The 18,348-nt window shown below is 43.7% G+C and overlaps 1 protein-coding gene across 2 annotated transcripts in view; it reads left to right on the top strand.

Annotated features, from left to right (window-relative positions):
• The first annotated feature begins 11,023 nt into the window (after positions 1-11,023).
• Positions 11,024-18,348, top strand: part of gss (glutathione synthetase) — a 112,535-nt gene continuing 105,210 nt past the window's right edge. Inside the window, exon 1 of one of the 2 annotated variants that reach the window (XM_059980919.1) lies at positions 11,024-11,228. In XM_059980919.1, coding sequence (XP_059836902.1) covers positions 11,157-11,228 — 72 coding nt within the window. In that variant the 5' untranslated portion in view covers positions 11,024-11,156. The remainder of the gene's footprint in view (positions 11,229-18,348) is intronic. The other variant, XM_059980918.1, reaches the window with a different exon arrangement.

Here is an 18,348-nt window from a genome sequence, read left to right as displayed (position 1 = left end):
AACGAGGGAAAAATCAGGTGCAGACTGAACTCCTGTGGTGACATAGTTGGGAAGCAGTTTCCTACAGTTCAGCTGCACTGTTTACTCACTTGTACTCATGGAAACATAGAAAACCTACAGCACAGTACAGGCCTTTCAGCCCACAAAGTTGTGCCGAACACGTCCCTACCTCAGAAATTACTAAGGCTTACCCATAGCCCTCTATTTTTCTCAGCTCTATGCACCTATCCAGAAGTCTCTTAAAAGATCCTATCCTATCCACCTCCACCACAGTTGCTGGTAGCCCACTCCACGCACTCAGCACTCTCTGAGCAAAAAAACTTACCCCTGACATCTCCTCTGTACCTACTCCCCAGCACCTTAAACCTGTGACCTCTCGTGTTAGCCATTTCACCCCTGGGACAAAGCCTCTGACTATCCACACAATCAATGCCTCTCATCATCTTATACACCTCTATCAGGTCCCCTCTTATCTTCCATCGCTCCAAGGAGGAAAGGCCGTTCACTGAACCTGTTCTCATAAGGCATGCTCTCCAATCCAGGCAACATCCTTGTAAATCTCCTCTGCACCCTTTCTATGGCTTCCACATCCTTCCTGTAGTGAGGCCACCAGAACTGAGCACAGTACTCCAAGTGGGGTCTGACCAGGGTCCTTTATAGCTGCAACATTACCTCTCAGCTCTTAAATTCAATTCCACGATTGATGAAGGCCAATGCACCAAATGCCTTCTTAACCACAGAGTCAACCTGTGCAGCTTCTTTGAGTGTCCTATGGACTCGGACCCCAAGATCCCTCTGATCCTCCACACTGCCAAGAGTCTTACCATTAATACTATATTCTGCCATCTTATTTCACCTACCAAAATGAACCACTTCACACTTATGTTGTAGCCTGGGGAAAAGTACACACTCAGGACAACATCTACTTTTTTGGGTTTTAATTCCTTTATCTGTTTTAGATGTTTAAGTTCCAGAAGAGGGTCTTAAAACAAAACAAACAACTTTGCAATCAGGTCCTGCAGTTACAATCTCAGTTTAACCTTTGATCCACACACTTGTGTCTCGACCAATTGCGTATGCAGTATAAAAATACAAAGAAAATCGCACAAAACTAACACAGTACTAATACAGTAGTGGCAATTTTGAAGGAACACAATACAAACAACATTAGAATTCCCCCAACCCTGCACCTTATACATTGCAGTGAAAAATGTAAGTGAGTACCTCTCATCTAAGAAGTCTACTACTTTTTAGTACACACATGCTGACCCCCTGAGCGGCGACTAAACATTTACGTTACGCTGTTACATGCACACTCAGTCATGATACAATAAAGTTAGACAAAAGGTACACTTTGGCACAACTTTTACAAGATATTGCCTGGTAGTTAAATTACAGGAAGACTGACCTACTTGGCCGGTGAGGAACTTTGCAAGCCACGCTATCCAGCTTTGAGTCCTTTACTCGTGAAAATCTAAAGCATCCACACGTAAGACATGTCAAATTACCGATATTCTTGAGTTGCCAACAAGCATAACCGGATTCACATGGATATTGTAAATTGATGTTCACCTTTCCTCAGCCAGCCCAGTTCCTCTAGGGTGACTTGATTCCAATGCCCCAACAGCTTCTGCAGCAGAAAACAAAATGGTCTCCCCACTATCCCCACGCGTACGTAATGACATCACCATCTCCACTTAAAGGCACAAGCAACTATTCTAGCATTACCTTGATGAATGCCTAGGTACACTTTTTAACGATAATGAATAAAATTCGATGGTCACCTGGTTACATTTAACTGCGTTGAACTCTATCTGCCACTTCTCAGCCCAGTTTTACATCCTATCAATGTCCGGCTAACAGCTCTCCACTCTATCCACAACACCCCCAACCCTTGTGTCATCAGCAAACTTACTAACCCATCCCTCCACTTCCTCATCCAGGTCATTTATAAAAATCATGAAGAGTAAGGGTCCCAGAACAGATCCCTGAGGCTCTCCACTGGTCACTGAACTCCATGCAGAATATGACCTGTCTACAACCACTCTTTGCCTTCTGTAGGCAAGCCAGTTCTGGATCCACAAAGCAATGTCCCCTTGGATCCCATGCCTCCTTACTTTCTCAATAAGCCTTGAATGGGGTATCTTACCAAATGCCTTGCTGAAATCCACTGCTCCGACCTACCAGGTTGCCTGCAAGCAGTGCACGTTGCCTGGCCATCTCTGTGACTGAACAAGGATCTGACCCTCGATCTGTTTGCTGTATTAATGTGCCCTCTTCCAATTTTTCTGTGACATTCTCCTATTGGAGAAATACCAGATTATCTGCTGCACAATATGGGAATGTGTGTTGTGTGATGGAGCACTGAGTGGAGGGGGAGATGTTAGAAGCAGTCGTGCAATCACTTCAGAATAGAGCAAAGTGTCCATCATTTTGCAAGACATTGTGATGTGATGAGGCAAGGATTGCATATGATGACATACATATACTTTGATAATAAATTGACTTTGTACTTTGCAAGATAATGTACAGATAGAGTGCAAGTAAATAAGATATGAAATATCTCAGAAGAGCCATTTGTTTACCAAGACAAGATAAAGATGCAAACAAAGGATTCTAGGGTGTTGGATTTGATGCTTTTTATCCAAAATTCTTCTGGAAGTCAAGAATGAGGCATAAAATGTGTTACTTCATGATCGTTTGATTAAGTGCTGATAGAAACTGAGAGTGGTTGTAGTAGGAGAAGGGAAAGGAGAAGCAAAGACTAAAAGAATAAAGGCAGCAAAGTTTTGTGTTCAACTCTTTCTTATACCATAAATAAGAAACATCACATTCAAACGTGTAGATAAGAATTCACCAGTCAGATAGCCAACTATTGTCAGCAACACTGGCAGACTATTTGAGAGGTTTCCACAGCCTCAAAAACAGTGAGATCAACTTCTTAGTTCAATTGCCTGTCTCTGATATTTCTTCACCTGAAGGGGAAAAATTATAAAGAGAATGTATCTCTGGTTGGTCAGAATATTTCAGAAAGAGCATAGAAACAATTTTAAATGGAGAAGGGGCAGCAACATCCTGAAGGATCCCACCCACCCTGTTTGTTTATTTATTTATTGAGATGGCTCTTCCAGCCCCGGGAGCCGAGCTGACCAGTGACCCCAGATTTAATCCACGCCTACTCACAATTTACAATGACCAGTTAACCCATCAACCAGTACGCGTTTGGACTGTGGGAGGAAACCAAAGCACCCGAAGGAAACCCACGCGTCTACGGGGAGAACATACAAGCAGCTTACTGACGGCGGCAGGAATTGATCCTGGGTCACTGATACCGTGCTAACCACTGTGCTACTGTGTCACCCCAAACAGTTGGTGGGCTGTTTGTCCCACTCCAATCAAGGAAGAGGCTGCGCAGCACCCACACCAGGACCACTAGATTCAACAAGAGTTACTTCCCCCACGCTGACAGGCTGATCAACGTCTCCACCCATGAACCCACCCCACCACCATTACATCCACATCTGGCACTTATTGCAACACTCATTGTGTTATAGGATTGCTTTTATATTTACATTTATTGTGTTTTTACACTTATTTGGGGTTTTTTTTTGCACTGCGTCAGATCCAGAGTAACAATAATTCTCCATCGGAATCAGAATCAGGTTTATTATCATTGACATATCTCATTAAGCAGTACAGTGTAATAAGTAAAAATACTATAAATTACAATTAGAAATTACTAAAGTAGTGAAGTAGTGTTTATGGGTTCATGGACCATTCAGAAATCTGATAATGGAGGGGAAAAGTCTGTTCCTAAAATGTTGAGTGTGTGTCTTCAAGTTCTTGAAACCTCTCTGCAGGTAGTAATAGGAAGAGGGCATGTCCTGGGTGATGGGAACCTGAATAACGGATGCCGCCTATCTGAGGCATCACTTTTTTAAGATGTCCTTGAAGCTGGGGCCCACAATGGAACGGGATAAGTTTACAACTTCCTGCAGCTTTTTCTGATCCTGCACAGAGACCCACCTTACCAGACAGTGAAGTCACCAGTTAGAATGCTTTCGTGGCACATCTATAGAAAATTACTGGAGCTTTAGTGACATACCAAATCTCCTCAAAATCCTTGTGAAATATAACTGCTGACATGTCTTCTTTGTAATTGCATCGATAAGTTGGGCTCCTTTACACTCATGTGTTGAAGAAGGACGATAAATACTCCTGAATCTTGAAAATCACCAAAAAGTTGGGAAAGAAATCTCTGAATAAAGAGAACCACGCTCAGTAGAAAGAGAAATGAATGACAGGCTGGAGGCTGAGTAGCATCTGTAGGAGGTGGTTGGAGGGTGGGAAGGATGTGTTGATGTTTTAGATCAAATCCCCACTGAGTTCCTTCAGATTCTAGCATCAGCATTCCCTTGTGACAGAGTATAGCCTCTATAGGGTGACTGAAACCCACGTACGGTGGGGTTCTGGTACTCACATTTTGTATTTTCTTATGATATAGATGGTCATTCAGCTCATTGAATTTATTTATGTATTGACTGATTGCGTGGTTGAGATAACGCATGGAACAGGTACTTCCGGCCCTTCGAAACATGCCACCCAGAAACCCCTGATTTAACCATCGCCTGATCATGGGGCAACTTACACTCAGCAATTAACCTATCAGTACCTCATTGGAGTCTGGGAGGAAACCAGAGAACCTGGAGGAAACCCACACGGTTACAGGGAGAATGTACAAACTCCTTACAGACAACAGCGGGAATACTGGCTCTCAGTGCATTCCTTTCAGCCCCCTCACCTATTTCCCTGTATTCTCTCTCACTTGTGGATTAATCTCTTGACCCTCTTGCTTACCACAAACAGCAGAGGCAACTTACAGTGGACAATAAGCCAACTTGTCTCTGGGATATGGGAGAAACCCATAGAAAAACTGCATGTTCTCAGGTGGAGTGGAGTGTGCAAACTCCAGACAGACAGAAACTTGGGTCTGATTGCAACTTAATGCTTCAAAGACTGGTGGAGCAAGAAATCCTTATGTAGATCATCACTCAGGGCTATGGAGTGAGAGCAGGGAAATGGGTTAAACATACAGCCCATCTTCAGTTTGCATGGACATGGTAACTGGCTTATTGTGATATAATTGTTTATTTTGATAATGGGCAAAGACAACAAACTGAGCAAATATAAAAAAGATAAAATATTAATAAATAAATAAATAAATAAATAAATAAATAAATAAGCAATAAATACTGAGAGCATGAGGTGAAGAGTTCTTGAAAGTGAGTCCATAGGCTGTGGAAACAGTTCAGTGATGGGGCAAATTAAGTTGAGTGAAGTTATTCCCTTTGGTTCAAGAGCCTGATGGTTGAGAAGTAACAAGCTGCTGGTGTGGGTCCTGAGGCTCCTGTACCTTCTTCCTGATGGCAGCAGCAAGAAAAAAGCATGACCTGGATTGTGGGGGTTCTTAATAATGGATGCTGCTTTCTTGCAACAATGCTTGGTATACAATTGCTCATTGATGGGGACAGCTTTACTCGTGATGGACTGGGCCCAATCCTCTACTTTTTGAAGGATTTTCTATTCAAGGGCATTGACGTTTCCATACCAGGCTGTGCTGCAGGCAGCCAATTTATTCTCCACCACACATATAGAAATTTGTCAACATTTATGATGTCATGCTGAATCTTCGCACACTCCTGAGGACATAGAGGCGCTGCCATGCTTTGGATACAAATACCATCTCCACATACCACTGCAGAAGAAGGCCCTTCAAGTCAACATCCAATTATCTCCCCTTCCCTGCCCATCACCTCCCTCTCATGCTCCTCCCCCTTCCCTTTCTTCCATGGACTTCTGCCCTCTCCTTTCAGATTCCCCCTTCTCCAGCCCTTTATCTTTCACCCAACAGCTTCCCAGCTCTTTATTTCACTCTCTCCCCTCTCCTGGTTTCAGCTTTCACCTGCCACCTTGTACTTCTTCTTTCTCCCCCCCCCCCCACCTTCTAATTCTGACTTCTCCCCTTCCTAACTTTACTGGGTGTTTTTTATAGACCCCTCAATAGTAGCAGAGCAGATAGGGAGGCAGATTCTGGAATGGTGCAATAATAATAGGGTTGTTGTGATCTTAATATTCCTGATATTAACTGGGATCTCCTTAGAGCAAGGGGTTTAAATGGAGTACAGTTTGTTAAGTGTGTTCAGGAAGGTTTCCTGATACAACATGTAGATAAGCCAACTAGAGGAGAGGCTGTACTTGATCTGGTTTTGGGAAATGAACCTGGTCAGGTGTTATATCTCTTTTTGGAGGCAGTGATCAACTCTATCTCCTTTACCATAGTACTGGAGAGGGATAGGAGCAGACAATTTGGGAAAAGTTTTAATGGGGGTAGGGGGAAATATGAGGCTATTAGGCAGGAACTTGGGAACATAAATTGGGAGCAGATGTTCTCATGAAAATGCACGGCAGAAATGTGGCATATGTTCAGGGAACACTTGCATAGTGTTCTACATAGGTATGTTCCATTAAGGCAGGGAACAGATGGTAGAGTAAAAGACTCATGGTGTACAAAGGATGTGGAAAATCTAGTTAAGATCAAGAAGAAAACAAAAGTGTATGAAAGCTTTGAGAAACTAGGTACTGTTACACCTCCAGAAAATTACAAGGCTGTCAGGAAGGAACTCAAGAATGAAATTAGGAGAGCTAGAAAGGGCCATGAGAAGGCTTTGGTGAGCAGGATTAAGGAAAACTGCAAGTCATCCTACAAGTATGTGAAGAGCAAGCTGATGGGCTGTGTAAGAATAGGACTAATCAGGTGCAATATTGGAAATGTGCATGGAGATGAAGGAGGTAACAGAGGTACCTAATGAATACTTTGCTTCAGTATTCAGCACTGAAAAAGACCTTGGCAATTGATGACTAACTGCAGACTGAAACTCTTGAGTGCATAGACATTAAGAAAGAGGAGCTGTTGAATGGTATTAAGTTAGATAAGTTGCTGGGACCGGATGAGATATAACTCGGGCTACTGTGGGAAGTGAGGGAGAAGATTGCTGTGCCTCTGGTGATGATACTTGCATCATCAATAGGGACGGGAGAAGCACTAGAGGATTGGAAGCTTGCAAATGTTGTTCCTTTGTTCAAGAAAGGGAATAAGGTAATCCTGGAAATTATAGACCAGAGAGTCTTACTTCAGCAGTCGGCAAGTTGATGGAGAAGATCCTGAGAGGTCGGATATTTGAGCATTTGGAAAGAGGTAATCTGATTACAGATAGTCAACATGACTTTGTCAAGAGCAGATCATGCCTGACAAGCCTAAGTGAATTCTTTGAGGATGTAACAAAACACATAGATGAAGGAAAAACAGTGGATGTAGTAAGGATGTGTATTTCAGTAAGACATTTAATAAGATTCCCCATGTGAGGCTCACTCAGAAAGTACTGAGTCATGGAATCCAAGGAGACCTTGCTTGCCTTGCCCACAGAAGACAAAGCGTGGTTGTAGATGGTTGGTATTCTGAATGGTGGTTGGTGACCAGTGGTGTTCCACAGGGATCTGTTCTGGGACCCGTCCTCTTTGTGATTTTTTTTAATAAATGACCTGGATGAGGAAGTAGAAGGGTGGGTTAGTAAGCTTGCTGGTGACACAAAATTGGGGATGTTGTGGATAGTCTTGAGGGTTGTCAGAGGTTACATTGTGACATTGATGGGATGCAGAACTGGCAGATGGAGTTTAAACCAGATAAGTGTGAAGTAGTTCATTTGCTAGGTCAAATTTGAAGACAGAATTTAATGTCTTGGCAGTGTGGAGGATCAAAGCGATCTTAGGGTCTGTGTCCATAGGACACTCTAAGTTGCTGCGTGTTGACAGTATCGTTAAGAAGGCGTATGGTGTGATGGCCTTCATCGACCGTGGGGTTGAGTTCAAGAGCCGTGAGGTAATGTTAAAACTATATTAGACCTTAGTTAGACCCCACTTGGAGTACTGTTTTGAGCTTAGAAAAATAGAGGACTATGCCATAGGGTAATTCTAGGCAGGTTCTAGATTAGGTTACATGGGTTGGCATAACATTGTGGGATGAAGGGCCTATAATGTGCTGTAGATTTCTATAATCCTGTCCAGACCTGATGAAGCATCTTAGCCTGGAATGTCAACTGTTTACTCTTTTCCATAGATGTTGCCTGGCCTGCTGAGTTCCTCCAGCATTTTGTGGGTGTTGATTTGGATTTCCAGCATCTGCAGATTTTCTTGCATTCGACATTCAATTGGTGATGTTTTCCGCTGCCACCAGCTGGTTCTAGACACAAATAACTATAGCGCTTGGCTTAAGTGAAATATACCTAACGCCTTCACCATTGTTTTGGGGGATTTTAACCAGGCCAGTCTGAAAAAGTCACTAAACAATTACCATCAACGGATCACTTGCAATACTAGAGGAAACAACAGTGGTGGACCACTGTTACACCACCATTAAGAATGCCTACCGTGCTATTCCACGCCCTCACTTCAGGAAGTCTGATCACCTGGCTGTACTTCTACTCCCTAAGTATAGGCAGAGACTGAAGATTGCAGCACCAGTAGTCAGGACCAAGAAGGTACGGACAAGGGAAGCACAGGAACACCTACAGGACTGCTTTGAATCGGTGGACTGGACTGTATTCAGGGATTCATCTTCGGATCTGGATGAGTATGCTGCAGTTGTTACAAACTTCATTAAAACCTGTGTGGATGAGAGTGTGCCTACAAAGTCTTGCTGTACATTCCCAAACCAAAAGCCGTGGATGAACCAGGAGGTATGTCATCTGCTGAAGGCTAGATCAGTGGAATTCAAGTCTGGTGACCCAGGTCTGTAATGGAAAACCAGGCATGACTTGCAGAGGGCTATTTCAAGGGCAAAGAAACAAGGGCAAGGTTGGAGGTGATGTCGGATGCACAACAACTCTGGCAGGACTTGCAAGTTATTACTTCCTACAAAGCAAAACCCGATAGCATAAACGGCAGCGATGCTTCACTACCAGATGAACTCAATGCCTACTTTGACAGGGAGAATATAACTACAGCTGTGAAGATCCCTGCTGCACCTGGCGACTCTATGACCTCTTTCTCAGAGGCCGACATTAAGCTGTCTTTAAAAAGGGTGAACCCTCGCAAGGCAGAAGGTCCCAATGGAGTACCTGGTAAGGTTCTGAAAATTTGTGCCAACCAACTGGCAAGAGTATTCAAGGACATTTTCAACCTCTCAATGCTATGGTCAGAGGTTCCCACTTGTTTCAAAAAAGCAACAATTATGCCTGTGCCTGAGAAGAATAATGTGAGCTACCTTAATGACTATTGCCCGGTCACATCGACAGTGATGAAATGCTTTGAGAGGTTGCTTATGACTAGGCTGAACTCCTGCCTCAGCAAGGACCTGGACCCACTGCAATTTGCCTATTGGCACAATAGGTCAATGGCAGATGCAATCTCAGTGGCTCTCCACACGGCCTTAGATCACCTGGACAATACAAACACCTCTGTCAAGATATTGTTCATGGACTATAGTTCAGTGTTGTATACCATCATTCCCACAATCCTGATTGAGAAGTTGCAGAACCTGGGCCTCTGTACCTCCCTCTGCAATTGGATCCTTGACTTCCTCAGCAGAAGACCACAATCTGTGCAGATTGATGATAACATATCCTCCTTGCTGACGATCAACACTGGTGCAACTCAGGGATGTGTGTGCCCACTTCATCGTTAGTAGAATCTCAGATGGAGTTGAGAGAGCGTACAGGAATGAGATATGCCAACTGTAGAGTGCTGTCGCAGCAACAACTTTGCACTCAACATCAGTAAGACGAAAGAGCTGATTGTGGACTTCAGGAACGGTAAGACAAGGGAACACATATCAATCCTCATAGAGGGATCAGAAGTGGAGAGAGTGAGCAGTTTCAAATTCCTGGATGTCAAGATCTCTGAGTTTCTAATCTGGTCCCAACATATTGACGCAGCTATAAAGAAGGCCAGACAGCAACTATATTTAATTAGGAGTTTGAAGAGATTTGGTTTATCAACAAATACACTGAAAAACTTCTTTTGTTGTACCATGGAGAGTATTCTGACAGGCTGCATCACTGTCTGGTATGGAGGGGCACTGCACAGGGCTGAAAGAAGCTGCAAAGGGTTGTAAATCAAGTCAGCTCCATCTTGGGTACTTGCTTACAAAGTACCCAGGACAACTTCAAGGAATGGAATCTCAGAAAGGCAGCGTCCATTATTAAGTACCCCCAGCACCCAGAGCATGCCCATTTCTCACTGTTACCATCAGGTAGGAGGTACAGAAGCCTGAAGGCACACACTCAGTGATTCAGGAACAGCTTCTTCCCCTCTGCCATCTGATTCCTAAATGGACCTTGAACCCATGAACACTAGCACACTCTTTTTTAATATATATTATTCTGTTTCTGCATGATTTTAATCTATTCAATATACATATACTGTAATTGATTGATTTATTTTTTTCTATATAATGTATTGCATTGAACTGCTGCTGCTAAGTAAACGAATTTCATGACACATGCCTGTTATAATAAACCTGATTCTGATTCTGGAGAAACAGAGAATTCTGGAAATATTCAACAGCCCAGGTAGTATACATACAAGAAAGACATATTTCCAGAATGCTACTGCTGTCTTATACATGCTTGCTACCTTTTCTGCGTTCTACACTATATTTGTCTTGTGCTATGTTTGACTGCTGGTACCGCGTTTTGCACTTGGCCCCGGAGTAACGCTGTTTCGTTCGGTTGTATTCATAGGTATTCATGTATGGCTAAGTGACCATTAAACTTTAACATTTTCTGAATTTATTTCTGTTTTGTCTTTTATTTCCCGCTTTCACGACCACCAGGATCTAATAACTCTCCCCAACTTCCGACTTGACGTGTTGGCTGGATCACGTGACCCCGCCGGCAAGGCCGCCCCGCCCCTTTTTCTGACTTGGCCGCACCATCACCCTGGCAACCGGAGCGCGGCGTGTGTCGGGCGGACGAGGAGAAAGGGGAAACGGCGCGGTCCCGCCTCCTCTCCGGCCGGAGTCAGTGGCTGGGGGAGCTGTCAATCAGCGGGAGGAAGAGGGAGGCAGGCTCGTGGTTTGGCCTGACTTGGTGAGGGGAGCGATGTCTGCCAGCGGGAGCCCGGTGCACAGCAGATTGCCCACCCTATCTCTGCCCCAAAAGTCGGAAAGCGAGGTAACCGTTTGCAAATATGTAGGCTGCTTTGTAACATTTGCGGCGCCCGCTGACAGAACAGTGCCTGTGTGACTGGAGAGGCGCGGAGATTGAACCCGAACCGTAACTCCAATAGTGCAAAGTTCGCGATCAGCCCTGGAGTTGTGGCGGGTCTGTCGATGTTCTGTGGGGAGTAATTCACGGATGGGGATTGGAACCCGGTCACTATGGAGTACCCGGCCTGCAGGCCATCAGTCATAGGGTCATATTAGTAATCTTAGAATCAAAATCATTATCGCTGACTTGCATGACGTGAATTCAGTTCCCCGCCATCCAAGCCATGGTATCTTCTCTCTACTACCATCGACAGAAGGAGACAGGAGCATTGGGTCCTGTTCAGTAATAGTTGTAAACTTACAGCCATCAGGCTCCTAAACCGGCGTGGATAACTTCACTCACCCCAACTCTGAACTCTATGGTCTCACTTTTAAGGAGTCACGTTTGCAGTATTATATGTTTTTATTTCCATAATTTGTCGTCTTTTGTTATTTATTACTTGTATATAGTTTTCATAAGTTCTGTTGTACTACTTTATATCCCTGTAAATGTCTGCAAGAGAATCAGGGTTGAGTTTAAATTTATCGGCATACGTCATGACATTTGTCTTTCCGGCAACAGTACAATACAATCAATACATAGTAATAGAAAATACCCTTAATTACAGTAAGCATATATATAAATGGTTAAATTAAATAAGTAGTGCAAAAATAGGATTTTAAAAAAGTAGTGAGGTAGTGATTATGGTGCAGTGTTCATTCAGAGAATGCTGAATCGCTGAGAGTGTGCCTTCAGACTCCTGTACCTCCTTCCTGGTGGTAGCAAAGAGAAGAGGGCACTTCCTGGGTGATGGGCGCTACCTTTTTGAGGCATTGCTCCTTGAAGATATCCTGGATACTCCGGAGGCTAATGGAGCTGATTAAGTTTGCAACTCTCTGAAGTTTATTTGGATCCTGTGCTGTAGCCCCACCTCCTCCGGTTCCTCCAGCATTTTGGGTGTGTTGCTCAGATTTCCAGCAGCTGTAGATTTTCTCTTGTTTGCCCCTTAATCTGGTTTTCTTAAAATTATACTTGGAGAATTCCACCTCCCGTCACTTTCATCAATTCATGTTTTTGCAGGGAAGTGTACTATGGCCATGTGGTCGATGTTTAGGGATATCTTACAGGATGTTAGGGATAAATTTGTCCCGGTGAGGAAGATAAAGAATGGTAGGGTGAAGGAACCATGGGTGACAAATGAAGTGGAAAATCTAGTCAGGTGGAAGAAGGCAACATACATGAGGTTTAGGAAGCAAGGATCAGATGGGTCTATTGAGGAATATAGGGTAGCAAGAAAGAAGAAGGGGCTGAGAAGAGCAAGAAAGGGTCATGAGAAGGCCTTGGGGAGTAGGGTAAAGGAAAACCCCAAGGCATTCTTCAATTATGTGAAGAACAAAAGGATGACAGGAGTAAAGGTAGGACCGATTAGAGATAAAAGTGGGAAGATGTGCCTGGAGGCTGTGGAAGTGAGTGAGGTCCTCAATGAATACTTCTCTTCAGTATTCACCAATGAGAGGGAACTTGAAGACAGTGAGGACAATATGAGTGAGGTTGATGTTCTGGAGCATGTTGATATTAAGGGAGAGGAGGTGTTGGAGTTGTTAAAATACATTAGGATGGGTAAGTCCCTGGGGCCTGGCGGAATATTCCCCAGGCTGCTCCACGAGGCAAGGGAAGAGATTGCTGAGCCTCTGGCTAGGAACTTTATGTCCTCATTGTTCACAGGAATGGTACCAGAGGATTGGAGGGAAGCGAATGTTGTCCCCTTGTTCAAAAAAGGTAGTAGGGATAGTCCGGGTAATTATAGACCAGTGAGCCTTACGGCTGTGGTTGGAAAGCTGTTGGAAGAGATTCTTAGAGATAGGATCTATTGTGCATTTAGAGAATCATGGTCTGATCAGGGACAGTCAGCATGGCTTTGTGAAGGGCAGATCGTGCCTAACAAGCCTGATTGAGGAGGTGACCAGGCACGTAGATGAGGGTAGTGCATTAGATGTGATCTACATGGATTTTAGTAAGGCATTTGACAAGGTTATTCTGACTTATTCAGAAAGTCAGAAAGCATGGGATCCAGGGAAGTTTGGCCAGATGGATTCAGAATTGGCTTGCCTGCAGAAGGCAGAGGGTTGTGGTGGAGGGAGTACATTCAGATTGGAGGGTTGTGACTAGTGGTGTCCCACAAGGATCTGTTCTGGGACCTCTACTTTTCATGATTTTTATTAACGACCTGGATGTGGGGGTAGAAGGGTGGGTTGGCAAGTTTGCAGATGACACAAAGGTTGTTGGTGTTGTAGATAGTGTAGAGGATTGTTGAAGATTGCAAAGAGACATTGATAGGATGCAGAAGTGGGCTGAGCAGTGGCAGATGGAGTTCAACCTGGAGAAGTGTGAGGTGTTACACTTTGGAAGGACAAACTCCAAGGCAGAGTACAAAGTAAATGGCAGGATACTTGGTAGTGTGGAGGAGCAGAGGGATCTGGGGGTACATGTCCACAGATCCCTGAAAGTTGCCTCACAGGTAGATAGGGTAGTTAAGAAAGCATATGGGGTGTGGGCTTTTGTAAGTCGAGGGATAGAGTTTAAGAGACGCGATGTAATGATGCAGCTCTATAAAACTCTAGTTAGGCCACACTTGGAGTACTGTGTCCAGTTCTGGTCGCCTCAGTATAGGAAGGATGTGGAAGCATTGGAAAGGGTACAGAGGAGATTTACCAGGATGCTGCCTGGTTTAGAGAGTATGGATTGTGATCAGAGATTAAGGGAGCTAGGGCGTTACTCTTTGGAGAGAAGGAGGATGAGAGGAGACATGATAGAGGTGTACAATATATTAAGAGGAATAGATAGTGTGGACAGCCAGCACCTCTTCTCCCGGGCACCACTGCTCAGTACAAGAGGACATGGCTTTAAGTTAAGGGGAGGGAAGTTCAAGGGAGATATTAGAGGAAGGTTTTTCACTCAGAGAGTGGTTGGTGCGTGGGATGCACTGCCTGAGTCAGTGGTGGAGGCAGACACACTAGTGAAGTTTAAGAGACTACTAGACAAGTATATGGAGGAATTTAAGGTGGGGGGAGGTTATACGTGAGGCAGGGTTTGAGGGTCAGCACAACATTGTGGGCTGAAGGGCCTGTAATATGCTGTACTATTCTATATGTTTTATATGCCCCAGCAAATTTCTACAGATGTACGGTGGAGTCCAACCTGACTGGGTACATTGCCATCTGGTACAGTATGGAGACTACGATGCAGATAATTTTAAAAAACTACAGAGGGTTGTAAACTCAGCCAGCTCCATCATGGGCAGAATCCTCTTCACTATTGAGGTCATCTTCAAAAGGTGGTGCTTCATGAAGGTGAGTTCTGTTGCTACCTTCAGGGAAGAGGTACAAGAGCCTGAGGGGACACTCGCACCATTTTAGAGTTATTGAGCCTTTGAGCTCAGGTGCGCCCTTCGCCCTGCTGAACTGTTGTTCTGCCTAATCCAATCGACCCACATGTGATCCATCGCCTTCCATACCTCTCCCATTGAAGTACTTATCCAAATTTCACTTAATAGATGAAAATCTACCTTTTCTGCTTTAGGAACAGTTTCTTTCCCTCTGCCATTTGATTACTGAACTATCTATGAGCACTCCCTAATTATTTTGATTTTTTTTCCCCACTATTCAGTGTTGATTTATTTATATATATCTTTTGTAACAAATTGTGACTTTTTTATTTATTGCACTGTACTGCAGCAAAATTCAAATAGGTCAGTGATAGTAAACCTAATTCTGACACTTCATGGAATCAGAGTTAGACTGCTCCCAGGTTCCTTGCTATATATTGATTTGTCATCTTTGATTCAGCCAATGACAGTGGTGTCTAAATCAGCCCTTCCCTTAACCTCGTTTCTGTGATTACATTGTCCCACGTTCTGATCTAGACTCACAGCTCATCTGTGTTACCATGAGGCTGTTAGCATGTATTTGTGCTCCCCTTTCCTTTCTCTACCTGTTCTTCTCACTGGACTTGTCTGTACTATTGTCTGCTTTCAACTCCCTACCTGTTGCACGGTCATTCTGACTCTTGTGTCCTTGCCTTGCAAGTTTAAACGCTCAGGAGTAGCACCAGCAAACCTCCCTTCTTTCATGAATAGGGCTCAAGTTTTAAATTGAAGATTGATGTAGCTGACAACCAACTAGTTGAGCAACTTTTCTCTAACTTGCCAAGTCCATGCGTGATTCACACTTCAGACTAACTAGCCTGTTACAATCTTTCTGTTGATAACATTCACCATCAGGCTCTATACTGACAAAGGCATTGAAGTTGGGTGTAAACACACTGGAATTTCACTTCTTCCAAACCAGTGCAATGAAGTCAGAGGTAAATATCATATTTGTCATGTTCTCTTAACATTATGCAATCATTTTTAGTGGAAAAACTGATGTATAGTTTTCAGAATCAGAGTTATTATCACTGATTATTAAATTTGAAATGTGTTGTTTTGTGGCAGTTGTACAGTGCAAAGACAAAATGTACTATAAGTAAGAAAACTAAATAACCAAATGCAATAACAAGGTAGTAACATGGACCATTCAGAAATCTGATTGCAGAGAGGAAGAAGCTGTTTCTAAAAAAAATGAGGAACAGTATGCCGTAGTGTTAACAGTCAGCATGAGGCTACTACAGCTCAGGGCATCAGAATTTGGAGTTCAATCCCAATGTCATCTTTAAGGAATTTGCCCATTCCTTCCCAATAAATGCATGGGTTTCCTCCCATGTTTCCAAAGATGTACCTGTTGGTAGGTGAATTGTAAACTGTGCTGTGATTAGAGTCAGATTAACTAGGTGGGTTGCTGGGTGGTGAGGTTTGCTGAGCAGGCTCCTGTACTCCCTCCCTTATCTCAATAATGAGAAAAGAACATGTCCCAGATAGTTTATGCAGAGGCTAAGTGTTTGCACCAACTTTTTGAAATGTGATTTGAGACTCAGTTTTTAACTGTGTAAGAATAGATCACATTCAGGCTCTGTACAGGACCTTCAAGTGCAGTGACAGAATAACAGTTAATGGTTTCATCCAAAGACTATTGACCGAATTCCAGAATCAAAGCAGTTTATGTACATAAATAAGTATGCATATGCATAAGTGTAATGAAAAGCTTGCTTGCAGCAGTGTCATTGGCATTAGCATCATTTAAACATTTATGGGAACATCTTTCAGGCTTTTAAGAAGGAATCTCCAGGAATTATAAGAAAATTGGGGGGGAAATTGTAATACTTTGAACTTAAGGTCTGCATGTTAGCATAGCAGTTAGCGGCATTGCCTTGCAGCGCTAGTAATCACTGTATCAGGGTTCCGTTTCTGCAGCTGCCTGTAAGGAGTTTATACATTTTCCCCTTGACCGTGTGGGTTTCCTCTAGCTGCTCCGGTTTCCTCCCACATTCCAAAAGATGTACAGGTTAGGATTAATGAGCTGTGTGGCTTGCTATGCTGGTGCCAGAAGTGTAGCAGCACTTGCGCACAGCCCCCAGCACATCTTTGTGTTGTTGGACGTTGTTACAAACAGTGCATTTCACTGTACGTTTTGAGCTATGATCTATATGTAACAATGAAAGCTAACCTTTAAGTGTCATACAAATTAGAAATGGATAATGGGAAAATACACTATTCATGGAGGTGGCTTGAAGGTCATTTAAGAGAAACAGGATAGTACTTAGATCAAAGATTCAAAGTGTATACAGTACACAACCCTGAGATTTGTCTTCCTGCAGACAGCCACAAAACAAACACTATGAAACCCCTCAAAAGAAAACAACAAACACCCAACAAGTGAAATAACATAGAATGTAAAACATCAGACAGACATACTTTATTGATCCCGAGGGAAAGTGGGTTTCGTTACAGTCACACCAACCAAGAATAGTGTAGAAATATAGCAATATAAAGCCATAAATAATAATAAGTTAATTATGCCAAGTGGAAATAAGTCCAGGACCAGCCTATTGGCTCAGGGTGTCTGACACTCCAAGGAAGGAGTTGATGGCCACAGGCAGGAATGACTTCCTATGACGCTCAGAGTTGCATCTCGGTGGAATGAGTCTCTGGCTGAATGTACTCCTGTGCCTAACCAGTACATTATGGAGTGGATGGGAGTCATTGTCCAAGATGGCATGCAACATGGACAGCATCCTCTTTACAGACACCACCGTCAGAGAGTCCAGTGCCACCCCCACAACATCACTGGCCTTACAAATGAGTTTGTTGATTCTGTTGATGTCTGCTACCCTCAGCCTGCTGCCCCAGCACACAACAGAAAACATGATAGCGCTGGCCACCACAAACTCATAGAACATCCTCAGCATCGTCCAGCAGATGTTAAAGAACCTCAGTCTCCTCAGGAAATAGAGAAGGCTCTGACCCTTCTTGTAGACAGCCTCAGTGTTCTTTGACCTGTCCAGTTTATTGTCAATTTGTATCCCCAGGTATTTGTAATCCTTCACCATGTCCACACTGACCCCTTGGATGGAAACGGGGGTCACCGGTGCCTTAGCCCTCCTCAGGTTCACCATTAAGCTTCAGATGATTCTGCTAACACCAAATGAACCACAAAGCACAAAGCCATTGAAACATTCTAGGAATGTTCAAGCAACACAGACAAAATGCTGAACAGGCGGCATCTATGTTGCCTGTTCAATTTAATTCATTTCAATTTAGTGCTGTGTCGATCGTTGACTTTGGGCTGCAGAGCCAGTCTGCCCTGATCAAAATCGCTCAATATAGTGCTAAAGAAAACTTCGGTACCATCCTCCGACAGCATCGAAGGGAAGAGAGACAGTTTGAATGCAGTGGCCTCCCTTCAATAGCAGTGAACGGTGGGGGGGAAGAGGCCATCACATGCAGATGCCTGCCTCCGGCAGCTGCGAGCGAGAGGCTGGTAGACTATGCTGAACACTTGCTCAACTTGATGTTTCAATCTTCCTTGAATTGGTGAGATCGACAAGAAATGGAGTTGATCGTGGGCTCGCCCCCTGTCTCCAGGCTTTTCGGTTGCTCGAAATCTCACCG

Source organism: Hypanus sabinus, chromosome 9 (genome assembly GCF_030144855.1).
Source record: "Hypanus sabinus isolate sHypSab1 chromosome 9, sHypSab1.hap1, whole genome shotgun sequence".
NCBI lineage: Eukaryota > Metazoa > Chordata > Chondrichthyes > Myliobatiformes > Dasyatidae > Hypanus > Hypanus sabinus.
The sequence above is the reverse complement of the archived record's forward strand: the minus strand, read 5'-3'. Positions and strand labels throughout refer to the sequence as shown.